Source organism: Barbatula barbatula, assembly GCF_947034865.1.
Source record: "Barbatula barbatula genome assembly, chromosome: 15".
Classification (NCBI taxonomy): domain Eukaryota; kingdom Metazoa; phylum Chordata; class Actinopteri; order Cypriniformes; family Nemacheilidae; genus Barbatula; species Barbatula barbatula.
Window position 1 is genome coordinate 12,030,481 of NC_136778.1, and position 27,425 is coordinate 12,057,905.

General features: G+C 39.0%; 1 protein-coding gene across 1 annotated transcript in view; it reads left to right on the top strand.

Annotated features, from left to right (window-relative positions):
* syne2a (spectrin repeat containing, nuclear envelope 2a) overlaps positions 1-27,425 on the top strand; it is a 79,914-nt gene that overhangs the window by 30,821 nt on the left and 21,668 nt on the right. Inside the window, exons 14-52 of the mRNA XM_079475345.1 lie at positions 115-1,398; positions 1,551-2,570; positions 5,281-5,475; positions 6,022-6,177; positions 6,503-6,744; positions 6,837-8,883; positions 9,056-9,390; positions 9,835-9,979; positions 10,252-10,452; positions 10,692-10,951; positions 11,042-11,192; positions 11,284-11,427; positions 11,574-11,714; positions 12,057-12,239; positions 12,418-12,555; positions 12,689-12,874; positions 13,540-13,662; positions 13,732-13,914; positions 14,738-14,824; positions 15,398-15,484; positions 16,700-16,768; positions 17,564-18,181; positions 18,257-18,342; positions 18,463-18,574; positions 18,744-18,833; positions 19,568-19,762; positions 19,856-20,017; positions 20,196-20,321; positions 21,514-21,719; positions 22,126-22,249; positions 22,340-22,522; positions 22,652-22,798; positions 22,986-23,144; positions 23,309-23,464; positions 23,558-23,713; positions 24,159-24,329; positions 25,289-25,410; positions 25,871-26,075; positions 27,236-27,418. Coding sequence (XP_079331471.1) covers positions 115-1,398; positions 1,551-2,570; positions 5,281-5,475; positions 6,022-6,177; positions 6,503-6,744; positions 6,837-8,883; positions 9,056-9,390; positions 9,835-9,979; positions 10,252-10,452; positions 10,692-10,951; positions 11,042-11,192; positions 11,284-11,427; positions 11,574-11,714; positions 12,057-12,239; positions 12,418-12,555; positions 12,689-12,874; positions 13,540-13,662; positions 13,732-13,914; positions 14,738-14,824; positions 15,398-15,484; positions 16,700-16,768; positions 17,564-18,181; positions 18,257-18,342; positions 18,463-18,574; positions 18,744-18,833; positions 19,568-19,762; positions 19,856-20,017; positions 20,196-20,321; positions 21,514-21,719; positions 22,126-22,249; positions 22,340-22,522; positions 22,652-22,798; positions 22,986-23,144; positions 23,309-23,464; positions 23,558-23,713; positions 24,159-24,329; positions 25,289-25,410; positions 25,871-26,075; positions 27,236-27,418 — 10,578 coding nt within the window. The remainder of the gene's footprint in view (positions 1-114; positions 1,399-1,550; positions 2,571-5,280; positions 5,476-6,021; positions 6,178-6,502; positions 6,745-6,836; positions 8,884-9,055; positions 9,391-9,834; positions 9,980-10,251; positions 10,453-10,691; positions 10,952-11,041; positions 11,193-11,283; positions 11,428-11,573; positions 11,715-12,056; positions 12,240-12,417; positions 12,556-12,688; positions 12,875-13,539; positions 13,663-13,731; positions 13,915-14,737; positions 14,825-15,397; positions 15,485-16,699; positions 16,769-17,563; positions 18,182-18,256; positions 18,343-18,462; positions 18,575-18,743; positions 18,834-19,567; positions 19,763-19,855; positions 20,018-20,195; positions 20,322-21,513; positions 21,720-22,125; positions 22,250-22,339; positions 22,523-22,651; positions 22,799-22,985; positions 23,145-23,308; positions 23,465-23,557; positions 23,714-24,158; positions 24,330-25,288; positions 25,411-25,870; positions 26,076-27,235; positions 27,419-27,425) is intronic.

Sequence of the window (27,425 nt, forward strand, 5' to 3'; positions counted from 1 at the left end):
CAAATTGGTTTGATTTTCTGTTGGCACAGGGATGAATAAAACATTTACCTGCAATATATAATCAAGTAGGCCTAAACCATTTACTATTGTTATTATTGGGTCATAATCTTATAGGTGGATACTGGCAGTGGAAAGGATGACTTGGGTCATAAAAGCTTAAAACTCATACCCATTGAGGAAAACAGACGAACACAGGATGAATTGACATCACTTGAATCAACAGAAAAATCTGTCACAGATGTTGAGAGCATCCCACCAGGACAGGACACCGATCCACAGCAGTTTATATCTAGATCTGAAGTGAGGGTTGAAACAAGACAATTAATTACAGAAGATGACAGAGAATCCACTGATGTAACAGAAGTGAAATCAAGTAAAACTCATGGTTCATCCTGCGGTGATCCACTCAACCCTGAAACCTCAAAACCTGTCTTTACCCCAGAACTAGACTCAAATTCTGACAAACTATACCAGAATCTTAGTTTTCCAGATTTTGAAACAAAATGTAATATTGTTTCGGATGATCAACTTAATGAGAAAATCCTCCACGAATATGTTGAATCTACTCAGGGAGATGTTGGTCCTACACTTGATGTCGGTCCTAAACCTGAGGAGGACTCATCAGCTGATCCAATGTATGTTACCCTGATCCAGATGAAAACACCTGATCTCATCGAGATTGACATTAGCAAAGGTGAAATAGAGGAACCACATGCAGAAGGTCAACATTCAATCATAAATACAGACACATCAAACCAAGTATATGTTCACACTAGAGAAGTCGGTGATCTGGGCCCTTTGCTTCTCCAGCCTGATGTTACAATAGTTGAGACTCATGAGGTTGAAGTCACTGGTGACAAAAACAAACATGCACAAGAGAGAAAGTTCTCTGAGGAAGCAAATAAACCACTACAAAAGCCTCCAGATATTGCTATGGGTAGAAAGAAGAATAGAAAATCACATGACACTGAACAGACAAGCAGTGTTAGCAGTAGAGAGCTGAAGATGAAAGGTTATAAACCTAAAAGCCCAACTGAATCAGAAATCCTTCAGACCTCTGAGATAAAGCCACAGGACACTAGAGAAACATCACTGACTGTACCTTCAGAATCTAGTCAGTCAAACATTTCAAAAGCAGAATGCAAACATCTTGGAGCAATGGACACAATGGTGCAAAAATCTTCTATCTTCTCTGAATCATATTTAAATGCCTCAGATGACCATCCCCCAGAAGTTGTCCATTCATGGGCTTTACAACTTGTGCCGACAGATCCTTCACCTTGTGTGGGAGATGAACCTACAGCACATAGTCCCACAACACTCTCATCAGAGTCAAAGCTCAGCAGTAACACTGATTCACAGATAAATGAAGCATTGGGTAGCAGTTTACTTTTGCAGGTAAGATTAATTTCTATCTGGAAAGGTTCTAAAACACATTTGACACATCCACTTTCATCATTCTTCAAATGTTTTCTTTCTGTTTAAAACATTTTGCATAAGTAAATGCAATTGTTACAGTAGGACTTACATGCAGTTTATTCGTTTTGCAGATGACTTCTGACAGTGCAGTGGATGACATAGACTATAGAAGCGTAACAGTTGTGCCTAGTGAGGAAAACAGCGGGACACCAGATATAACACATGCATCTTTTTCAATACAACATGAAACCACAGATTTGAAGAACCTCCTACAGGGCGAGGACGCAGGGAAACAGCAGTTCATGTTTGTACCTGAAAAGAGGGATGGAACTCGACCTGTAATAAGAGATGACTGTGATGATACATGTGTGAAATCAGGTGTCAGTCATGAGTCATCAAGTGTAAGTTCACTCAACCCTGAAATTCCAAAACCTGTTCTCACCACTGAACTGGTCTCTGATCCTACCAAACCCAAGCAGATCTCATTGGCACAACTAGATTCTGGAACGTCAGTTGGTCATGATGAAACCACAGAGATGTCGGAGAAGAGGTTGAAAGATTTGGAACCCTGTGTTAATGTACATGCTACAAGTGAAATCTCTCATTTAGATATCAAGAGTCAACACAGGAGCTCCTTTGACACTTGGAAACCTGAGGACCATGGAATAGGCCCTATAGAAAAGGATGATGAGATATCAGGTGTCTCAGAGAAGGATAATGAAGCGGACATGGATGTAATTCCATATGTGGAAACAGTAGACATAAACATAGCTGCCTCCGAAAGCCTTCAGACATCTTTGCTGGACGTCACAGATTCATCACTGACTGTGTCTGGGGACAATTATCAGTCAGACACTACAGTGTCGTTGAAAACAGAAGGCACCATAGAGAAACATTCAATGGTTTTCCCACAGTCAAAGACTGAGGATAAACATACAAAGACGGTTAGCTTGTCTCTTGCTGGAGCTGTCCACACTGATGCCAGAGATGAATGTCCTCCAGAAGATGTGATTGTAACAGCAGTGGCAACAGATGTTTCGGCTGAGTGTAAAACACAAATTCCTAAAACACTCACATCAGAGCCAAAAGTCAGATTCCAAATCATCCACAATGAAGAACAAGGAGCTGATGATTCAGGTTTCCATTGGCAGGTGAGACTCATTTTATATTTGTTTTTAAATGAAAATTAATTCATTGGTAACATCCTTTTTTTAGGCTTGTACAACATCTCCAAACACTTTTTGGGTGGAAATTGAAGTGTTGACTATAAAAAAAATTCTGTGTCGGTAACTTTTTATTCTTCTTCATGTGTCCAATCTTTAATTAAAATAAAAAACATCCCCAATTTTCTGTGTGACAAGTCTCTCAGCCCGAGGGTGGGACTATGTTGACTGTCCAATGGCCAGGCTTTCATTTTATAACAATACAATTGATGGCCTAAGGATTAAATGTTGCCCCGGCCCATATTTTACTTTAAAACATTTTAATTAGCCTTAAGTTATATATTTAAGATTGTCAGTTTTTTTATAATGTGCAGTATGTTCACCAGTGGCGGTTTTAGGCACGGGCGAATCGGGCAGTCGCCCGGGGCGGCATTTTTTCATGTCACGTGGGGGGCGGCACCGGCACGAGCAGTAAAAAAAACTCTGGGCCGCCGCAAATCGGTTATCTATTATCTATCATTCATTCATTGTGTGGGGAATTGGCAAATTGGCGCCCCTGCATGCTGAAAAGATAAAGGTATGCAACTATAATGTTCTCTCTGTGTTATGATTACTGTATCCATGTTGTCATCTGTTTAGCCTAGTCGTTAGAGCGCCCGACTTTCATTCGGACGGACGCCGGTTCGAGGCCCGTGCAGGGCAAGTAACCGACAAGACTTATACAACAAATTTGGTTTTAAGTCAACAGACACGAGATGTAATTTCACCATAATATTGTGCTTTGCAACAAAACTGTTACAAGTTCAGTTATTATTATTTATTTCCATCAGTTGGGTTAACGTAAGGTCCCGTAATGAGCAAACAGAATTTTCCAATCTGTAGCTAGTTTCTAAGACGAACATAACCTTTGCTATTTATTTGCTACATCACACATGTCATGAATATGAAGGTTTTATGCATGTTTATGACAACTGTCATTAAGTGTCATTCGCTCAATTATGACATTTTTAATGCAAATATTGTTTGTTTTGAGGTCTTTGTTGACAACTTTACATTAACCAATACATCTTAACCTGTCATAATTGTCATAAAAACATGACATAGCAGATTAATAATTGAATGTAAGACACTACTTAGCTGGTGCTTCGGCATCTAACCATATTGCCTTAGAGACACTTCTGTACGCGTCACAGTTGTTTTATTAGACAGAACAAACATTTTACTTGTACGGTCAACAGAAAGTTGGCCATCCCATCGCTCACCCCCTACCAACCACGACAAACAATATAACACACCGGATATAAAGGAAACGGAAGTGAACACAACAAAACACGTGATTACAAATAACCAATAAGAAGATAAATGAATTAAGGCCACTACAGCTGGGTTAACCGTCATATTGGTTTTGACATTGGCTGTCATGAGGCCATTATAACTGTCATGAATCTTTTTCTGACCACTTTTTTTCCAGTGGTACAAATTGAATGTCAGTAAAATATCATTAAGTGTTAATACTCTGTCAAATTGTTTTATAACAATGTCATGTATACTTTTCTTGACCTCAACTACAGTGGTACAATTACATTTTAATGACAAATTCAATTTGTACCACTGTAGTTTAGGTCAAGAAAAATATGACATAATTTAGTTTTTTCGAGGGGGGGGGGGGCGCTCAAAGATGTTCTCGCCCGGGGTGCAATTCAATGTAGAACCGCCACTGATGTTCACAAGTCTTTTAAATGTGTTTCTAAAATAGTTTTCCTCCGTTTTTTGGTGCATTAATAAAATATTCATTTAACCATTAACAATTTCTGTAACAGAGTGCACATGATGCATGTGAGGATCCATGTGTTTATTGCTCAAAGTCATAAATAGAGTCACGGACAGGCTATAGATCCATACAGGAGTAGAAAACAAACAGTAGAAAATATTAAGAAGTACAAATTGTGATGACATACAAAACTTTACAAAAATTGTTGTGCATTACCTATATATGGGCAATTCCAGTGTAATGAATGTGATATTTTCAGTAAAAACCTGAAAAATAAACTTGAGAGAATGTATTACAAATATAATGATCCAGTTAATATTTTTCTAAACCCTAGACATCGGAAAAATATCAGTCTATGCACAAGTTTTCTATTTAAGATTAGGGAAATATGCATGCGTTATGGATGTGACAAAAAATATAGTTTTTGAAAGACAACATAATTTGTAGGATTTGAATTAAAATGACAAACCTAGAAGCAATAACACCCAACAAATGGAGCAGGGATGGCTCTTAATAGAACAAAACAAATTTTTTGATGTGCCAGTTATGAGGAATATGGGCTGTTATGGATGTGACAATTCTAAAAGCCCTTATTCAATATGTTATATGTAACGAGTGGACTGTAAGATGTGGGTATGTGACTGCTTAACAATTATAAAAGCATAACTGTTCGTTGGTTTTTTGCACGTTTTCACGTTTTCAGTACTTTCTGTAACACTTGATTCTTTTGAGTTTGCCTAAGCGTTCACCACACCTAAAAGGGACGGCTCATCTCCCAATGGGGAAGCGTTCCTTTTTTCCTCTGAAGCAATGCTTCAACAGAACTGATAGCAGAGCTGTTTTGAAAGGAGCTTTGAAAGCAGGTGCAAGCTGTGTTGTGGTGAACTTTTGCAATTTAATATGAATCAACCCTTTTGCAATTTGTAGAATGAAGAAGAAATGCTCCAGTCTAATCCGGATCAATCTGGGAAGCACAAATTTTCACGAAAAACAAGGTCAGAATCAGATGACGAGGATAATACGAGGCAGGCAGAGCACCCTGCAGGGGCACATGTGTGGGCTGTTTTAAGAGACGCTGTCACTAATGTCCAGCCACTTGTGGCAACCAGTCATGTTTCTGAAGTAAGTTTATGAATGTATAATTTTTTTCTTTATTTTTCAAAGAGCATATTAATAACTGGTGAAAACTAGGGTGCACTAAACATTTACAGTGAGCTTTTGACCTGGTAGATTTAACCTACTGAACTTTTTATCAATTGCATTTAGATATATTTAGATTTAGATTATGTCGTCATTATATGATACGTTATGCAATACAGATCACAAGTCGCAAGCGATGTACAAAATAGTATAAACTCTTAAAGCCATTAAGAGGTTTTGTAATAAAAAGAAAAAATTTGAAATGATGCCAACTTAAAAGCACAAAATGTAACAAAAATGTATGTTCCCTCTCAAATATAAGTAGACTTGCAGTATGAGAAGTCATGATCAGATAATGTCTTGCACTTTATGTTCTTGTATTCCCTCAAGGCTTTGGAGAGGAAATTACACAGGAAGGAGGCAGTCGAGATTTCCTGTGCTCTGTACTGCTTTAGATCGCGATTGTCTTTTTCTCTGTGTTTTAATATTGTCACTAGAGAAACATTTTTAATACTTTTATTTTGACAGGAGACTAGGTCAAAGGAGGCTGCCTGCCTTCAGCCCTCATTGCTTACGGAGTCAGAGATCAGTCTGGCATGGACTCTCCTGCATGTTTTCGGATGCCGGTACAGACCAGCACAACTAAGCATTTCACATACGACCCGCCAGCTGGAAGAAGCTGAGGTACAGTCAATTCTCTCATTGCAGTGGTTCCTCCAAACGTTTATAGCTATTCGCCCTAAAATATCTACTGTTGGTTGCGGCTGCTGTACCCAGGCTGAATGTTCACTATATCATCAAACATCTAGACACATTTCTTTTTTTAACTATTGTCTCAATATACTATTACCTCTTAATGCATTCCATGTCTTACTTTCATCTTTGAACTTATATTTATATTATATTTTTCTGAAACCACATTTGGATTGAATATGGAGGTCTATAAGCATTCAAATGTCCATTATAAATTTTATTATGTTATGACTTGATGCCCTTCTTGATGTTTTAGACCTACAGGCAATGTGTCCTTGAGCATGTGGCTAGACTACCTCATTATGAAGCTAGCGGAGAGCCCTCTACAGTGGCCAAGCCGAGCTTGGAGGGAAGCTGCAATGCAGCACTGATGAAAGCCTCTACCATAGTAGAGTTTAAAAAAGCACAGCTTCAGGTGGTTACCCAGTACCACCAACAAACCTGCATTCTTACAGATGCACTGCAATCCCTTGAAGAAGAATTCAGCACAATGACACTGTGAGTTCCTTTATGTTTTAGTCTGTGTGCATTTCTTTTTTATTCTGTGATTTATTTCTATATGTAAGTAACATCTATGTTCTCATCAAAAGGGATTTTACTGAAAGCAGCGCCCTGCAAGCAGAACAGCTGAGAGCATTTTTCAAGAGCATGCAGGAGAAGAAAGGCATGCTTGAGGAGCTCCTACAAACATGCTGCCAGATCTCAACCCACCTGGGTGAGGCAGAACGACCCGTGGCCTGCTTTGAACCTGTCAGGACCTTGCAAGAAAGATGGCAGACTCTGGAAAGCGCTGCTGGAAGGAGTCTATGGCAAGCTAACGTTTGCACGGCAGAAGTTTCTGCTCTTTTACAAGAGGTTGGAGAGCTACGACGTAACCTAGAGATCCTTGAGAAGTCAGTCTCCCCATCAGACCCATCTCAAGGACAGTTAGACTTTCAAAATGCACTCCAGCAAGCTGTAAAATCTGCAGACATGGTAGTGTTAAAGGAGCATTACCTGTACCACCTTGAAATTTCACAAGCTCTTTCTTTAAGTCCACTGGGAAGGAAGGAGCTTGGCGATGTGGAGGACGCCATGCATGGTCTGAATTCCCAACTTGGTTTGACTCAAGAGAAGCTCAGCTCTCTCACCTCGAACAGCAGTGATTGTTCACCCATCATAAGGATTATAAGGGACTACTTGACATGGGCCAAACAAACGGAGAGCAAAATCAACAGGAGCTGGAGGTTGTCTCTGTTTCCAGGTGAGGCAAGTCACCAGGTCAACCACGTGAAGAAACTGCAGTCACAAATATCTCAGAAGAGCACTCAGCTGGCTTCGGTTTTGAAAGACCTGAGACGAGAAGTTACAGGACTCAGTGAAACCGATTCCATAGCCATGTCACCCACACTCAGTTCTTTAGAGGAGTTGAATGTTAATCTTTCAGAGAAGATTAACAGTGCTGTTGAAGAAATGAACAGAATGTTGCTCTACAGGGAACGACTTTGGAAGCAGATTGTTGACAGCAGCTCTTGGCTAACCTCAGTTTTGGAGAAGGAGTCTGGTAAATCCATGGCATCTGAACTGAAAACGACCATTCCTGAATTGAGGGTCAAGCTACAGATATGCACAGAAGCTCTAAAGGAAGCTGAGAGACAAGCGAATAACCTACAAATGTTGTTAGACGAAACCAAGAGCATAAATCAGGATCTAAGCGTACCAGAAGCATTTCATCTTGTTGACAAGCTTACAGCCCTACATGAAGAAGTTTCCAAGGTTGTGAATCGTAAATGGGCCTCACACTGGGTTCTTGAAGAGCTTCTGCACGCTCATGAATCCTCGGCAGAAGAACAGAACATCATTCAGAAGAGTTTGAGACAGATCAACGCTGACATCATGAGGCAAACGTATCCTGTAACAAGGGATACGCTTTTTGCTCTTGAGCCTTTCAAGCACATGCTTATGGAGCTTCTGTGTAAAGTACAAGAAATTCCACACTGTCCAGAACATCGGAGAAATGAGTTGCTTCACACAATAACAGACTTACAGAGCAGAATACATCTGCTGGACCAGCAAGCCACAGGGCAGAAGGAGTACCTTAGTTTAAGGCAGCAAATGGAGAACTCCAGCAAGGTGCTGGAGAATAGTCTGCCACAGATTATTGATACGAGCGAAGATGCTAACGCAAGACTACGTTTCTGTCAGACTCTTCTGGTGGAGCTTCCTCTGGTGAAATTGACATGTCAAGAGGCTGCTGATCACCTGGAGGTCATTGCAAAAGATCTCAATCCGTCCCAGCTAACAGCAGAAAGACAGAGGATCCGTCGGACAGTTGAGCAGCTGGCTTCATGGGAGTTCACAGCCAGTAACGAAGCTAAAACCATAGGGTGTTGTCTGATGGAGGGTCTAAACAGCTCCACAGAACTGGATGCGGTTAAGGACCTACTCAACTGTGTCAGACAAGAGCTGATGGAGACGCTTTTGGAGCCGGATAATCGGGCTATTGATGTACAGCTGCGAAAGTACTGGATGCTGGTTAGGACTGTGGAGTTTGCACTGCAAATGTTGTCAAGTTGCACGCGAGAAGCAAAAGCTGAAAACTACAAGGAAACCATCAGTCTTTGCCAAACAACTATTAAAGATTGCCATATACATATGGTAAGAGTCTTGACATCTCTAACACTGCTAGAAAGCTTGTCGTTCTCTTATGCAAAGAAAAAATATTTTACTATATATTAAAGCATTTAGCCCCAAGAAGCAGTGGGTTAAAGTTCTTTTTATAACTGCTTAGGGACGTTAAACAGTTTTGATGTTATGTTTGGTTGTTTAGGACAAGCTGCTCCAGGCTCGGGAAACACTGAAACGTTACTGCTGGGCTGTACAGAGCGCAGTGAGCTTTTGTCAGCAGATCCATTTCAAACTCATGAAACCCTCTGTCAGCTTCAAAAACTGCCAGGAGGAACAGCGGCATGTTCAGCAGACTTTTACCCGTTTGATTGAGGGATTCCAGGCCCACTTAGCTGAAGTTGGTGCTTGCGTACCCCAGCACTCATGTCTCTCCATACCGCTAACAGAGCAACTTCATATACAGGTTTTCAGTCACCTTTTAGTCCAAGATGCCAAATTAAAAGCCCAGGCTCATCTTAGGCTCCAGGTCTTACAAATGTAAGTCTTATTTATGAATGATTAAGATTTTTTAGATACTTTAACTAAACGATACTCTAGATTTCACCAATTGTTGATTGTCTCTTAGCACTTCTCGTGTTATTACAGTTTTAGAATGAATGCTTTGTATGTACATGTACCAATTATTTATAATGTAGCATTCAGAAAGTTATTCTCATTGTTGTTGTTTTCGTACTGCTTCTATTTAGGAAATTTCCAATTTGAAAAAAATGCTTAGTTTTGGTTGAACCAAAAAGGGTAAAAAATACTTGTACAAGTAATTGCTCGAAAAGCTCTTCAAACGCATGCCTTATGTGCAGTACTTAAAAACCAGTCTTTCCCAGAAAAATGAGTCTGAATGGAATACATCTATTAACTGAAATGTACTAGTGGCAGTTTTATTTAGCTGTCTATAATAATTACATATTTACTTTTCCAATTAAGGTGCATCAGAGACCAAAGTCTGCACAGAAATCATCATGACGAAATTAAGCAGCTTCTTACAAACATCGATTCTGAAATCTCAAAATGCTTAAGCCTAAAGCTGACTCATTTAGATGCCTGCCAGGACCAGCAGCTGAAAGTAAAGGTGTGTTGCCTTTATGCCATTATAATATCTGGGTGGAAGAATTAACTTAAAGGAACAGTTCACCCAAAAATGAAAATTTTGTCATCGTTTACTCACCCTCGACAAATCTGTATAAGTGTCTTTGTCATCATCACATGTCTGTGCCGTATATTTTTATTAACATAATCAACATAAAGTACCATTGAGAACAAAATAATATAATAATTATGTTTGTCATGCTACATTCCTTCTTGTGTAACAGCAAATATGTTTAACTATATATTCATCAACAGGTGTTCCAGAGAGAAATGAAGAACCTTGCTGAAAGGTTGGATGAGTTGGCCAAAAGCTGCCCGGGTCGACGCTGCAATGTACCCTCTGATCTAATGCTGGGACATCTGTGGGGGTGTTGGGCTCTACTGCAATGCAAATTGGAATCACTCAAAGCCAGTGCATCTCACAAAGAAGCCGAGTGGAATGATTTGGGAACACATGTAAGTCATTTTTATGTTATGCAATTTAAATCGTCATGTTGGCAGTGTAAACTTTAATTCCCAGGAAAACTGATAAAAGATTCACCTTCAATGCACTTGATGTCACTTTGGATAATGCAAAAAAATTTATGTTGAATGTCATGAGGATTGTGATGTTTATTTCTCTCTATCATGTCCCAGTAAAATGAACAAATGCAAAATATGAACAGTTTCTAAATCAGTTTGTGTTTGTATTGCAGCTTAATAAATCCAAGGAGGTCCTTGACCGAGTGCAAAAAGATCTTTCTGATTTATCCGTGGTGACGGAATCCCTGGTAGAGCTTCAGCGTGTTCTCAACCTGTCAGAGCACCTTCAGGACAGGATTGAACAGGAGCACCACACCCTGACATCTCTACAACACCACATGGCACGATTGCTTGGGGTCCCAAATGTGCAGCAGCTGAAAGTGTCTCCTCAAATCTGTGCGGACTTGCAGTCTGTGCAGGGTCTCTGCAGGAGGTATATCAAATACAGTACACTATTCTGTACATGTGCAACATTGTTCTAAGATCAAACGTGTCAAGCTTTATTTTCATCTGTCTTGCATAGTATCAGAGATCAGAGCAGTGAGATCCGACAAAAGGTGCTTTTTGAGGTCCAAGAGCTGGGTCAGGTCCAGGAGGAGATGGGTACCATTCAGCAGAATGTTCTTTCGCTATTGACCATTTTACAGTCAGAGTCGCCAGCCGAACATTTGCAGGTTGGTCCTTTACTGGCTGAGTTTGTTTATGGGGATAGTCAATCTCTGAAACGATTGATGTTTATATCGTATTGTGTTTAACACAATATAGGCTGTTAAAGTGGAACTGGTCACACAGAAAGCGAGATTGGAGGATGTCATGGACAGAGTGCAGAAGAAATGGAGCCGCGTGCCCGTGGAGATTCATACTTTACAGGAAGAGCTTGCCGCTTTAATTCAGGAGGCGAAAGAAAAAGTAAAGCCTTTTTCCTTTATCTTTATTACAGAATCTTCACAAGTTATATTGTTTGTGTGCCCTTTACAACACATGTCAGCAATGTGCTATTATGATAGATCTAAAAGAAAATGAGGTAAAGCTAAACACAGATTTGTTTGTTTCAGTTTGGAGTGGTAATGGAAACGAGTGGTCCTCTTCACAAAATGGGTGAACGGGTGATGGAAGTGACCGTTGGGTTGAATTGTGTGAAGGGGCTGCTGCAGCAAAAAAGCTCAACTTTCTCTGAAGCTGAACGTACACAAAAGGTATCTTAGTGGTAGCCAGAGTGGAAATGTAATGTTTTATTTGACGTGATTAAAACGTTTGGGTGGGGATGACCAGGGGCCCCAGTGATGAGAAAGGCCCACTTTGCCTTGTCATGAAAAGATTTTAGCACTGTACAGTTAAACGTCAGCCTTGGTTGGAAGGTCAGTCTGTTTAATACAATTGTTGTGTAGCTAGGTGTGGATTAAGTCAACAAAACTTCAAATTACTGTGCGATTATTGACTGTCCTACTGGATACAGTATGACTTTTGAACCCATTTTTATTTATGTAACAAAATTTAATCCGTTCTGATTGAAGTCGGTTGTGTTTATGTGTGCACAGCGTATATGGGATGAGCTGGATCAGTGGCACACTCGGATCGCTGAGCTGGAAGCTGAAGTTCAGGAGCTGGCGGAGGAGCAGCCCAAGAGAGCACATGTCCTTATTGACCAGCTCACTGAACCACTGCAGCTCTACCAGACCACAGCCAAGCAGGCAGAGCAGCGGACAGCCCTTATCAGCAAAGTAAGATGTAACCCATAATCCTTGTTTTACAACACATAATGCCGCTGAGATCCATGTGGTTTGTCTGTTTAGAATAATAATACCCGGAGTGCTCTTTTTAACCAAATGTTATCTACCTAACTGAACACCTATTGGCTCATTGACATTTTGTCTAAAAACAATACATCATCCCCATCAGATCCCTGGCTGTCTGCAGGAATTTGAGTGTTTGCGCAATAGCTCCACCTGCTGGTTGAGAGAGGCCCAGACCTGGCTGGTTACCTCCAGAACATACACCACTGCAAAATGTCTCCAAGGCCATGCCAACTCACTCAAGGTCAGATTGAACGACGCAAAACACAGTTTACCCTGATCCCCTTAACAATTTGGCTCTAGACTTTGAATAGGGTGAACTAGACTTGGTGAATTGGATTGGCATATTTTGTATGGCTCTTTTTTGGGGTGTGTAGATGATGCTGGATGAATCAGATGGATACAGAACATATCTTGAGACTTTCCAGGCCTCCCTGCAGGAGATCAGTCCAGTGTGTGACACCAGCTCTCAAGAACAGTTTCTCCAGCAGACTTTTCAGAACATCACACACGTGCAGCAAAGCGCTCTGGAGCCTCTGTCCAACCTTCAGCACCTAGCAGCTGTAAGAAAGTCATATTATTCACCATTGGGGTGTTATAATAGGTTGAGCTCAGGATTGATAAATTAAACTAAAATGAGTTCACAATGCAATAGTATCACAATATTTTGGACAAAAATCTAAACTGAAAATGTTATTAATTATAATTAATTGTTTTCTTTTTTATTTAGATTTATTTCCAAAGCATTAGCAAGTTTCAATTCATTTTTATGCTGTTCATAGAACTTGTTTGTCTTGTAAAATTAAAACCATTCAAGTTGTAATGGAATCTTTTGTGTTCAGATTAATTTAGCAAAATACACTAAAACTGTAATGTAAAATTAAGAAATGAAGAAAGCTTATTCTGAAGAGAGAATATAATACAATAAAATACGTTTTACACGTGTATATACATATTTATATTATATATAAATATTTAATATATAAATATATATAGATGTAAGATTTCTTCTTAATCATGCATGCACGTGTGTGTATTTACAGTATTTTTCCATAATTATTATACACAGCGCACACATATATTATGTAACCAAAATCTTTTACTCTGCAATGTCCAGCCCTAATTGTGATAAATGAGCCGTGAGTTATTAATATGCAGTTCTTTGAATCCATTTTAAATCGCTTTCTTCCTTAAATTGTTTTATTAACTTATTGAATAACATTTGTAGGAGATGGATGCTATTGAAACAGAGGTAAAGACGATGGAGGCAAATTTGACAAAGATCAGAGCAATCCTTTCCACCAACGACACGGAGAACACATCTCCCGAGGAGCATCTGCAGAACAGAGAGGTAGGTTATCTTCTGCTTGTTTGTTAAGGTTGCATTGCAATACGGCTTATCAACTCTTCTCTCTTACAGATCATCCTAGCTAACATCCAGTCCATGAAGAGGACCATTGATGAGATTGAGAGCTGCAGGGCCAATCTGGGGCTTCCCGCAGGAGCAGAACAAACTCTCACAGCTTTCCAGTGGGCCCGAGAGCTCGTACAGCCCATCCAGGAGCTCCAGCAGCTCAGCGAGGAGGAGAGCGCGGCGCTCAGGGTCTGTCTCTCTACGATTCATACACTTACTATTCCTTTAATATTGGCCCGTTTAATTAATTAGAGGAATTGATAAAGCTTTAGATTACAAATTTTAATTATATATGAGAAATCAAGAAACATTTGTAAAAAATGTAGTGTACATCAAATGACAGGTTATCAAGTAACCTGCATTATTTGGCGATTTCATTAGTTGAGCATCAGAATATCCAGCATAAAAACAAGATGCTCTTAAATAAAATACAGTTTTGGTATGATGAAAGATTTTAAAGCTTTGCACTGTTTCTGACCTCTGTAACCCTCAGCACAATGTAACAATCTTTGTAATGATCGTTTTGTTGTGAATAGCACATGACACATCCTTTGTTTTATTTCACCCATGACAACATCATTAAGAGATTTATAGTGTACTATTTAAAAAGACCTTGACAGCTTAGAACATAATATTAGTCTATCTTGTAAAAGTGCAGTAAATTTGCAGTGTTTGTGAGAAGCACATGACCTCTCTTTCATGTCTGTGAGATGAGGGGAGGAAAGCATTCTGTGCTTGAAAGCAGAGTCCGATGGGAGATGTTGTGTGTGGGAACATTTTGATAAAGCTCGCTATGTTGTATCAGGGAATCAAGACTGTAGTATCCAGTTAGGATAGTAGTTTGCATGAACATTTGCATTTGAAATGTCTTTGAAGAATTACAGATTACAGGAATATAACAGGATGTTTGTATGGGTTTTATTAAAGGGTCCAAGGGGTCGTCTATAAAAAAGGCAATAAAACACATAACCTCATACTAGGATCTTTATCATTTGGCTGTATCTTTCTTCAGGCCTCTCTTGGTCAACCAGCTGAAATGATCCCCACTTCTGATCAAACCACTGGATTTACTTTGCCACACCTCTCCACTGAAGATGCGGTAACTTTTTTCTTACAAAATATCCTACACTTGATCAGTGTTGGGTAAGTTACTCTAAAAAAGTAATGAGTTACTAGTTACTAATTACATATATAATGGTGTAATTGGATTACTGTACAAATGACTCTCTCCAAAAAGTGTTTAATTGCTTATTATAAATTACTTTATAAACAACCTTAGTTAGAATGGATCCAGAGTATTTAATTTATTCTAATAAATAACTACATAAATTATTCTTATTAACTGACCAGATTAAACCAAAATTGAGAAGGATACATTAAAGTTAGATTTGTATTCAGTGGGGGAAATGACATGAAATATGTATTACATACACAGTATGTAGTTCAATTACATCAGAAATAACTGTAATTAAATTACAGAAAGAATAAGAGTAATCTCTTACTTTACTGTTTTAAGGGAAAACTTATTACCTGGTAACTAGTTACACCCAACACTGCACTTCACTTGATCAAATAATTCAAAATCACATTTAGATCATCAGCTCTGTGCTGTCTTTTATTTATATGAGCTCTTGGAATAATATATCCTTATATTCCTCACACTGTTAAGCAGGTGTCAACAGACGGCTCTTACAAAGACGATGAAGAAGATGGCAGTCAGTCATCATCGTCAGGAACTCTCACATGCAGCGTTCCAGAGGTACAGCTGTCAACATTTGTTAATATTCTTTCTAGAATCAGTGCGTGGAAATAATCTGGTAAAAACATATATTTTTAATGAAGTTTATGCTTCATTAATTCCTCTGCTACCTCCTGAATAAAAGATTTCAATTTCTGTCAAATTTGGGTCTTCATGTAGAGACTCACATTTTTAAGTATCTTCAAAGGGAATCACAATTAGATTTTTTTCCCCACATCATCATCGTGCATGGTACAGTGAAATATTTTTGCACATCAACTCGTAACAAGTATAGACCTCTTCGCAAGATGTAAACATTGGTCCAGAAGCACTTCCAGTTTCCAATTTGTTATGTAATGTTTATAATCTTTAAAACCTATCAAATGTAATCTTTGTTTGACATTTTGATTTGGTTGTTGTGTTCAAAAACCGAAACAGGAAGTTCTTCAGGACCAGTGTTAGACCAGCATTGTTTACATCTTTTGAAGTCTATACATGAACAACCAATTACTTACACTGTTCTAGTTTAATGCGTCATATAGTAACACACTGTTGACTTCAAACTGCATTAAAAGTCCAGTTTATAGTTTTTTTGGAGGATCTATTGAGAGAAATTAAATATAATATAAAGTACATAACCATGTCTTCAGAGGTGTATAAAGACCTTACATAATGAAGCTTTTGTTTTTTTTTACCTTAGTATTAGTTATTTACATGTACATTTAGTCATTTAGCAGACGCTTTTATCTAGAGTTCAGGGAGCATACACAGCGGGACATCTTACATAGGATTCCCTACACCCTACACGGACAAACTGCTCAACAGAGCGTGTTTTGTATGCGTTACCTCCATCGGTAAAGAAAAGTGAAAATACAACATCTTAGTTCTGTGCCACCATTTGGGGTTTTGGGAGGCGCTGGTTGCGATTTCTCACCGCTAGATTTCGCTTAAGTTGCTCCTTTAATGCATAAGTTCATTTCTTTGATAAGTAGCTATGTGATAGGTGTAATAAAAATACAAGCAGCCAGTCATTATCACAGAATGAATTAACCCATTTCACCATTAATACAAGACCTGGCTGACCTTTTGCTGAAAAATGCTTGCATTCAGTGCAGAGTGCAAATGTACCTACATTTCTACCTTACCTAATAGGTGCTCTGCTCCGGTAGACTGTTTATTCCTCTCACTCACCATACATCATCTCTTCTCATTTCCTTTTTTTTATCTCTGTATCAGGATCTAGATGAGAAACCAACAGAAGAATGGGAGGATGAAACAACTGCCGAAGCAAAGTGTGACACCAAGGTATAGACTTTATCACATTTATTCATTCAGATGGTGCTGCAGCTGATGCATTCATGGCGTTTATGTACATATACAGCCGTGGAAATAATTCAGAGACCATTTCAAAGCATCATTTGAGTTTTTTGGAAGGTTTTACTATTTATAATAAATAAATACTATTTATTTATTTCGTTCTGTGAACTACTAACAATATTTCTACCAAATTTCAAATTAAAATATAGTTGTTATTTGCATTTATTTACAGAAAATTAGACCTGGAGAAACAGGTCAAAATAACAGAAAAGATGCTCTGGATTTTATAAGACCTCAAACACTGCAAAGAAAACAAGTGCATATTCACTTTTAAGCAATACAACCGTAATATTTGTACATGCATTCAGGGAAAGTTCAAAATTATTTTTTATGTGATTTGACTGGAGTGACAGTAATACAAAATCTAGAAAAGAGTTGGATTGGTCTGCGGCTGTATTTTAGAAATGCTAAATCTTTTGATCGAAGACAGACAGGAACAAAGTGGCTGTGCATTGTGACCTATATGAACCGTCAACTTGATCAAACTGATCTAGTCTTGCGTGCAGTCTACATTCAAATAGCATCAGTCTAGCCGGTGACATTTCTCGGCCTCTGACGTAGTTTCTGGTGTGAGATTATCTTTATGGAGCTGGTGCTTTCCAAAGGAAAAACTGTCTTTTACCAATTTATAGAAGATAAAAAACAAAGTAGAATTTAGCTCTACCCAGAAGCTTTAAATAATATATCTTGGCTAAATATATGTCATATTCTTGTATCTCTCAGAAATCTTTTCCAGAAGATGTGAAGGTGGATTTGGCCGCAGCCCAGAATGCGTCAGTGTTACAGGAATCGAACCAAGGGAATTGTTTACCGGATCCTCTGCTCTCTGAGATATCTGTGACGGATGACAGATCAGTTACTGAGCATATTACATGTCCTGCTGCAACGACACCCCAACACTTTGAAGTGTTTACAAATCAATGTATTCCAGAACCCAATGTACCGAATAAAGAGACAGTTTTAAGTACAGAGCAATATGAGAACAAACACCCGGTTACCAAGGTAACCGCAGCAGTCCCCACAAAGCCTGGAATAGACTCGAACAACGCCATGTTAAAAACCAGTGATACCAGTGATTTGACCAAAGAATCTTTAGATGAGAACAAAGGATTGATAACCATAGAAACAGACACAAGGGATCAAGTGAACCTGCCTGTCTGTAAGAAAGACTCAAACTCACAGGCATCCGACAGAGAAGCAGAAGAAGTTGCTGATGGTGACCAAAACAAGCCTGGAGCCAATACAACTGATCCAGTAACAAAGACGCCAGATTTCACAACTTCTTCCATTGTGCTTGCTTCACAAGATACTAAATCACAGTATCCAGTCTCACATTTATTGGTACATTTTAAATTGCAGTTTAGTATTAGTCTCACATGCGAACATATGCATTTATTCACTATATATTCTGTGTAGGAGATGCAGTGTGAGATAAAAGAGCAGAAAGATCTGATTGAGATCATTGTTCACCAGAGCAACATCCAACCGCAGCAACACGCATTGTAAGCAACAATCCCACTCAATTCTACTTCAAGACTTTCAAAGATTGTCATGTCAGACTCGGCATTCACTGAATATCATATATTTTTTAAAGCTTTGTAACTGATTTCTTTGTGTTGCAGTGCAACGACATTCAGTGATTTGGCACAGTCTGAAGGAGGGGAAGATGAAGAGATTCTACTCAGATTAAAGGAAAGACCGGGGACTCTAGAATCATGGCAGGATTCAGCAGAGGTCCGTTTCAGATCTGCAAACATATTTACACAGTCAACTTGTTTCTGTCTGCAATAGTGTTTAAAGTTAATGACAGTGTTCACTAGTCCATCGTCTCAAGCTTAAAGCTTCTCTTTCAGATCAATGGACTGTTTCTGTATTTCTAAATTACTTTACTTCCTATTTACAGACTATAGAGAATCTGTCAGAGAGAGATATGTCTAAAGCCAGAGAATCTCAGACCTTAACTAAACTCATCAAGGACTCTTCCTGTCTGAAGGTATTCATTATTTGTTTCTTTCTTTCTGTTCCCTCCCTCCCTCCATTCCTTCCTTCCTTCCTCTCCTCCTTTCTTTCTTTATTTCTTCCTTCCCTCCCCCTCCTTCTCCTCCTCCCTTCTTTCTTTCTTTCTCTCCTACCTTCATTCTTTCTCTCCTTCCTTCCTCCCTTCCTTGCCTTCTTCCTTCCTTCCACCCTTCCTTCCCTTCTTCCTTCCTTTCTTCCTCCTCCTTTCTTTCTTTCTTCCTGCCTTTCTTTCTTTCTTTCTTTCTTTCTTTCTTTCTTTCTTTCTCTCCTTCCCTCTTTCTTTCTCTCCCTCTTTCCATCCTTCCATCTTTCTTTCTTTCTTTCTTTCTCTGTCTCTCTATCTATCTATATCTATCTGTCTATCTGTCTATATCTGTCTATCTGTCAATATCTGTCTATCTGTCTATATCTATCTGTCTATCTCTGTCTATCTCTGTCTATCTATATGTCTGTCTATGTCTGTCTATGTCTGTCTGTCTGTCCGTCTATCTATATCTGTCTATATCTGTCTATATCTGTCTGTCTATCTATCTATATCTATCTATATCTGTCTATATCTATCTGTCTGTCTATATCTGTCTGTCTATCTGTCTATATCTATCTATATCTGTCTATATCTGTGTCTCTGTCTCTCTGCTTCCAATTATTTCTTGCTGTCTGTCTTTTTTGATTGTTTACTTGGTATACTAATGTTGAATGTTCTATAAGGGTGACACACAGACCCTGGCACGTTATCGTCGTCAGTCATTGGGACGGAGTGATTCTGAGACGTACAGATGTACTGAAGCTCTTCTGGGAGGTCTAAGGGTTCTCCAGGAGCTGGGCTTTGAACGGCTGCAGCGCAGTCAGGACACACACCCAGATGATTGCAACCAGCTGCACAGTCTGCTCGCAGCACACAAGGTACACAGCTGGCCTGTGGGGGTTTAATTAAAATAAATAATGGTCGTACGTCCAAATTTGATTGTCTTATTGTTTGCGCTTGACTGGTAACAGAAATACTTCAGAGATTTGCAACAGTGGCTTGTAATGGTTAAGCTGCTATCCCTGAGGCTGCCAGAGGGGGCGCTGCAGGGCCAGGCAGACGTGGAGCAGCTAACATCAGAACTACAGCAGAAAGCACAAATCATTGGGGTCCAAATGCAACACAACGTTGAGGTACAGTACAGTTCAGTGTTTTTCTTTTGTTAAAACTGTATGCTTAGCTAAGCTCGTTGACTCTGTTAATCTTTAGGTTTATGAAAGTATGTTTATTGAATATTTATTGTAAATTAAGAGGGAGAAACAAAATAAAATGTCAATGAATCGTTCTTAGCATTCTGTATCTGTTTTGCAGGAATGGTCTCGGTTTGATGATGTCACAGAGAAACTGTGGAAGCGCTTGGATGAGCTGGAGTCAGACATCTCGAGAGCAGATTCAGGCCCGGAGGGTGACCTGCAGGTACAGCTGCAGACCTTTGAGGTTAGTTTTATCGGTTTTAAAAAAAAATTGCCGCCTGCCAATAGTGAGTGAATGCAGAAAATGTGTAGCAGTATTTTACCAGCAGTTAACCTATATTTTGCCTATTTTTTATTTTGTAACATTTAAATGATGTAGTAGACAATTGTTTTTGGTTGCATTTTGGGCTAAATCAGCAAAAGTACATTTACATTTATGCATTTGGCAGATGCTTTTATCCAAAGCGACTTACATTGCATTATACTATACATGAGTATAATTCAAAGTTATCGTGGTGTTTGCCACATGTAGGCGTGAGAGGGCAAAAGCGAATCAAAGGGGATCTTCTCTGTTCAGTGGCTATATGTTGCATAAGAATCTTCTCTTTTTTATGTCCGGTACACTTCGTTCCAGATTAAATTACCCAGAATGACGGTTGCCATATCTGCAGAACTTCATGGTCTGCTGCCTGCATGGGCCGCTCTTGTATTATTTGTATTATAAGCTCATTTCTCAGCTCCACTGACTCACGCGGAACAGTCAGTCATGAACGGTTGCTTTCGCATTATTTCCCCTTTCTGACTACCAAAGCTCATTACTCAACTGGATTGGTTTGGGAGGAACAGAATGCAACCCTTTTGTGTGCCTGTAATAGATGTACGTCCAACTCTCTCATGTCCCTATAAGCCACTCAAGTTGAGCAGGGGTGAGATGCTGAGGCAGATGAGATAAGATGAGCTTGAGCAGTGCTTCTCAAACTTTGAGAGCCCAATGCCATTATTAACCCTATCAGAACATCTAATACCACCAATGTTTCCTGTTTGTTTTGCTCAGAAATGAGCAAATTGAAATGTGTTGTGCAAGCATAAGAAGGACTGCGGTCCACATAATCACATAATGCTTTATTTTGTATAATATCAGTATTTATATTGTTTAGATCAATTATAATGCAGCAAAAACAAAATAGGCAAAAAAGATTTTTAGACTTCTCTCTATTTTTGTTGTTGTGTATCCTTTTGTTAATAATTGTATTATTGTGAATATAATTATACTGCATACTGTGGAAAAAATGTGAAGAGAAGCATGAAATAAAATAAAGGAATACAAAATTAAATTAAATAATAAACAGATAATAAAAAGTAGGGAAATAAAACACAATCTCTTTTGCTTGTTAAACAAAGGTTTTCTTTTTGCTTACTCTCTCTCTTATTGTCAGGGATTGCACAAGGCCCTTGAAGACATGAGACCCCATGTGGGAGAGATTCAGGACCAACTCAGAACCCTACAGAACAAAGGTTGCCGCTGTGAGAGACCAGGCCAAACCTCTCCAGGATCACTGCTGTTGACACGCTGGCACAAGCTCTATAAACAACTAGAGCGGAAGATCCAATCTACAAAAACCTTCAGAAAGGATAATGAAAGGTGCTGGAAAGACCATGCACAAATAATAACAAATGATAAAAAGAGCGATGATGTCATTTTGTTGGACGAATGAGATAGTATTCCACAGTAATGTGAAGTGAAAGGTTTTATTGTAGATTATTTTCTTTACGAGCATTTGTTCAAATGAGACTCTCAGTCTTCAATTAGGTCTTCACAGAGGCACTTCATGGATGACTACACAATATTTGGTCAAATTAAAGCCATAATAGCTAAGAATCCATTCGTTTTAGAGAAAACCTTCAAAGCTTTTCTATATCAAAATACATAAGCTGTTCCATACACATCAGGCCTGTGATCTAGTCAGAATTACATGGCCATAAATTGTTCAGAAGACACACATTGTTATGAGAAAGTACATAAAGGTGCAAATTGCTGTTTTTTGTAGCTTTCAGAGAGACTCCGCTGAACTAGAAGCATGGATGAGTTGTACAAATGAACAGGTTCAAAAGTGGAACAGCATCTCTTATTCTGATCCTCAGGACTCCAGACTCAACCTTAGCCATATCACGGTGACTAGAACTTTATTTACATCACTCATGCTGTCCTGGCCGTCTAAAATATAAATGTGTTATGGTTTTGTCTGTGTGTTTGTATCACAGGAGTTCTTTAGAGAGCTGAACATCAGATCTGCGCAGAAAGATTCTGCAGTGTGCGCCGGTACACGTATACTGCAGCTGACAGACAGCGAGGCTCCAGAACTGCGCAGACGTCTGGCTCAGCTGGAGCAGGACTGGATACATCTCACTAACGTGCTGCCCACCCTTAACCAGACACAACAACAGGTAGGGAACGTTGCTATCTTTCTCTCCCTCCCGTTGTTTCCTATCCTCTTATACTGTTTGCACTCCTTCGTTAAGCACAAATGTCTGGCCGTTTCTTTTTGTTGCCCATCTTTGTTGACCTCCTGCTAGCTGCTGGCGAGCCAGTCTCAGAGTCAAATCTTGGCTGAGTTGACCTGCTGCCTAGAGCATGTTAAGAGTCGACTGGAGCAAGAAGGATCTGGGGTCCATCTTGTCTTGGATTCCACGGATCTGTCTAGACGTCTACAGTCTTTGAAGGTACTGCACGTATGATTGTGTCGTTTCGGTTTTTAGATGAATTATTTTTTACTTTCAAAGGATGTGAGTTGAAAACATCTTCATATGGTTTATTAAGACTTCCTGTTAGGTATCACGAGTTGCATACGTAAGTTGAAATCATATGTTTCCCTTTGATGTATTCCTTCATTGCATTCATGCGTCTTAGGATGTCAAGGCTGAGGTAACCTGCCACCAATCCTGTCTCGACTTCCTGAACCAGTCTGAAAAGGAACCCACGGATCGCGACGATTGCATCCTTTTTGCTGAGCGACTGGGAGCTCTGAATATGAGATGGCTTATTCTACAGAGCCAAATTGACAGCGAGGTGAACACAAAATTACAAAAGTCATCCATCCATATTTGAGTTTATAAGCGCCAAACATAACATTTATGAAAATCCCAACTTGGTGTCAATTTGAGCAACCTGGGTCTTCAGGCCTCTGTTGTGTTTTTTCCTCTGTTTGTTTACTTTTTATCTCTTGTTTGTAGATACATGATACAGAGGACAAGTGGCAGGTCTGTGCAAACAGAGAAAAGCAATTGCTTCGTATTCGCAATTGGATCTCTCAGCGTTTGGAATTTGTGAGAAACAGCAAGAGACCAAACAGCCGGTCAGAGATTGATCAGGCGCTACAAGAGTGTAAGGTGGGTCTCCTATCCATAACAAAATGCTGGAGGATTTTGGGTTTGTTGATTGTTTTTTTTTTGTGAGGGAGTAAAATTTACTGTGTCGTTCAGGAGACTGAGGAAAAGCTGAGAGTCCGATCCTCTGAGCTACTGGGTCTCGGAGCACTGCATGTGTTTGGAGAGCAGGATGACCGACACCCTGGAGATGAAGCGTTCTCCATGCAGGTGAATTCAGCCGTCCAGGACTGCCAAGCTTTAAGCGAACAGGTAATTGTTTTAAACGCAGCATGCATCAGTGTTCTGGTATTGTTGTGATACTACTGCAGTAAGCCAAGAGAGAGGTTGTTTACAGTTGCCAGACAACATATGCAACTTCACAGATTTTGTCACAGAATGTTTAAATGGTTTCCATCACCATCATTTCCACCACGTAATGCTGTTAAATGTGGTGGAAATGTTCATGATGTTAAAAGATAGAAATATGTCAATTCTTCAAAGGATATACATTGATAGATATTTTTAGTTGGCAGTGAAAAGTTAAACTAGAGAACAAGAAAACCTACTTTTTACAAAGTCAACAAACTTGTTTGATCTCTCTTACATCAGCTTTAAAAGGGCTCAAACAATCAGATTTCTTTTGCTTTGTAATTTTAACTTTTCATTGGGTAATAAAATGATCGTATCATCTGAACTGCTATGTGTCCTCTCACAGATAAACGCTCTCAGGGCCGACCTGCAGCCAGTCAGGGATGACTGGGTTCACTTTGAATCTAAAATGAGTGCAGTGCGCATGCAGACCGCCAGGTTGATCTACAGACTGGAGCTCTGCAGGGTTCCTGTGTTCTCATCTGAGCAGAGCAGAGCTCATGTGGAACATTTACAAGTTAGTTGTGAACTGACGAAACTGCAAAAATTTTAATAAACTTGTAAATGTTTTACTAATCGTAATGTTAGCATTGAATAATTGTAATAGATGTTTCATCCGATACATACGCCTGGCCTAAAGTTTACTTCCTTGTATCTGGTATGGCTAGTGGCTAATGATATAACTATTTATTTTAATTTTATTTTAATACTAATTTAAATATTTGATTGTAAAATAATTGTATTAAATTAACCATTTGTTGAATTTTATTGTATATACATTTTATTAAATGAACCATTTGTTGAGAGGGGTTATGCAATTGTCGCATTTAAAGGGATATTTCAAAGGCAAAACATATTCTCCCGTCATGGCATCCTGATTGAATGTGACTTTCATCTTGAAGAATAATGCAGTCGGAGTTATAATACCATGTATCATTTTTCCAAGCGGTAGAATATGGCAATTTTTTGAAGCTCCAAAAAGTGCATCCATCCATCAAAGAACTGCTCGACATGGCTCCGTGGTCTTAACAAAGGTCTTCTGAAGCGAATCGTTGCATTTGTTTAAAAGAAATATCCATATTGAGAGACCTATTGACGTTAATGTCAAACTTCCATTATCCTTCGGCTATAACTCCGACTGCATTATTCTTCAAGAAGAAAGTCATATTCAGTCAGGATGCCTTGAGGGTGAGTAAAACATGGGGAAATATTGTTTTGCCTCTGAAATATCCCTTTAAGTTTAGCCAAGTAATGGTTCTTCTACTAGACACTTTTAACTTGCTAGCTAATGTAATTTCCTTTGTATTTATTTTGCTTGTTATCAGTATGTGTGCCGGAAGTTATGTTTGGGCCACAAAAGTGTGCACGTGCAGTGACGTTGGTTTATTTTGTTGCTTTGAAAACCGTCTGTACACAGGTCAACAAGATCATAAAAAAATGTTTCACCATAATTGATGATGTCCTGCTTGCTTACAGGAGATGAAGAGATCAGAGACATGGACTCATGGCTTAAATGAAGCGCTTTGTAACTTAAGAGACAAACTCAACCCCTGTACAGCCACACTGCTGTCTGATCAACTAGAGAAAGAGAAAACACGGTATTTCATTTTATTCTCCAGACTCTGCCAGCTTTGTTTAAGTAACAAACTATGCATACAATGTGTACAGATATGTGCACTGGCCTTTTAAAGTGTTTTTTTCTGCTTTTTTAGACATCCTTTTACTTAGAAATGAGTTATTACACCAAATGTAATGCTCCAAATAATTTAGAAGTAACAATATGGATGCATCTCTCGTATAATTTCTATAGAAAGTGAGTTGTTTATAATTTAGCACGTTTCAGATTAGGGAAACAACAATCAAGCTAGCATTTTATAACAAAAAACAGAGCTAACAGAGTTACAGTGCTAACAAAAGACTGACAGCAATGGTAAAGGCAGTCGATTTATAGTGTCCATTATATTCATAAATGTTCACCTAAAAAAATCACCTTTATTAGACATGTTAAAGTTTGTATGTCTGATTGTGATTTTGTCTTTGTGTGTGTTTGTGTGTCAGGCATCTAGCAGTAATTGAGGACTTGCATGTTGACTTACTGAAATCCCAGGATGCACTGCAGCTCTGGCTGGAATATGAACGTCTCATGGGAGAAAGCCACGCTGTTCTAAATCAACACTGGGAGGAACTTGAAGAAATTCTGAGTTCTCCCTTCAGAGGAGAGAACACTGCAGAACATCTCAACAGCAGCATACAGAGCATTAATGTAAGTAACACATACTATATACAATATAGACCGTTTCATAGGATGTGCGCCTGGACTGCCTATCAATTTGGCTAGTGTCTATAATAGTAATAATAATACACCTATTTATATTTTATTGAATTTATGTTCATATTAATTCATATTATTGTACTGTATGATCCTTTTATTAATTAAGCGATTTTGTTGAATTTAGTTGTGTTCATTTTATTAGAAAACAATTTGTTGAATGGGTCCTGTAGTTTTGTCGCGTTTGAAGAAACCGTATGGTACATTGGCCAAGTAACGGTTCTTCTCGGTTACCTTTGCTTGTTATTAGAAATAATCTATCAAAACTGCAAAAAAATAAGTGTCGTAACAAAAGATGCATTCTATCTAAAAGCGATTGCTCACCCAGACCTGCCTGAAATGCCTCGTGTAACTACACACCTACAGATCTATGTCAGTTTGTGGTATGATTTGACTAAGACCGCCCAGATGTTTACGCAAGTAAGGTGGGCGTGTCTGCTTTGAACCTGATGTTCCAAATATGTTAAGAGGCGTTACATTTCCGTCACACGCTTGCAGTATTCGTCCAATCACTACGCACTGGTTAACTGGCCAATCATAGCACACTTCGCTTTTCAGAGCGATGAGCTTTGTTGAGGCGGGTTAAAGAGGAGATACAAAAACGTTTGTTTATGTTGTTTCGTTGAAACCGTCTATTGAGTATTGAGACCAGTGCAAAGAAGAAACTTGAAAGCTGTAACTTCTTTGTTAAAAGTAAACATTTTCATTCTTTTTGTGAAATGTACATTTTTTTTTACATGTACTCTAGTTTCCAAAGTAATAATCAGGACTTGTCTTCATTACAACCTATTCACCTGTTTTAGCAGGAACATGTTAAGTGCTAAAACATTAGATGACCACAGATGGGTACTTGCGTTTAATAGTGCTTTTAAAGGACGGTAACATAGAACATCTGTGCTGGAGCTTTTGTTAGTGGGCTAAAAATACCAGTAAGGTACTCTTATTTTCCCACAAAGAAAACCCACGGACATTAAAGTTTTCCATCTTATGTGAAAATATTTAAATAAGAGATTTAGAGGTTGCTAAAACACTCAAGTTATCTTGTGTACCTGTGTTTTAAAAAGGTGATTTCTAGAAAACAATGTCTTTCACAGGCCATGGAGAAAACCATGACAGCTTTGCAGAGCAGTGTGGAAAAAGGGCTGGAGACTGCAAAGCTTCTCCTTGGGCACATAACGCCCCAATCTGCCCCGCTAATCCAATCACAAACCGGACTGCTGTCACGTGACCAGGTCCAGCTTGCCAAGACACTTGCAGAGATTGGAGCACAAGTTCAGGTGAGGG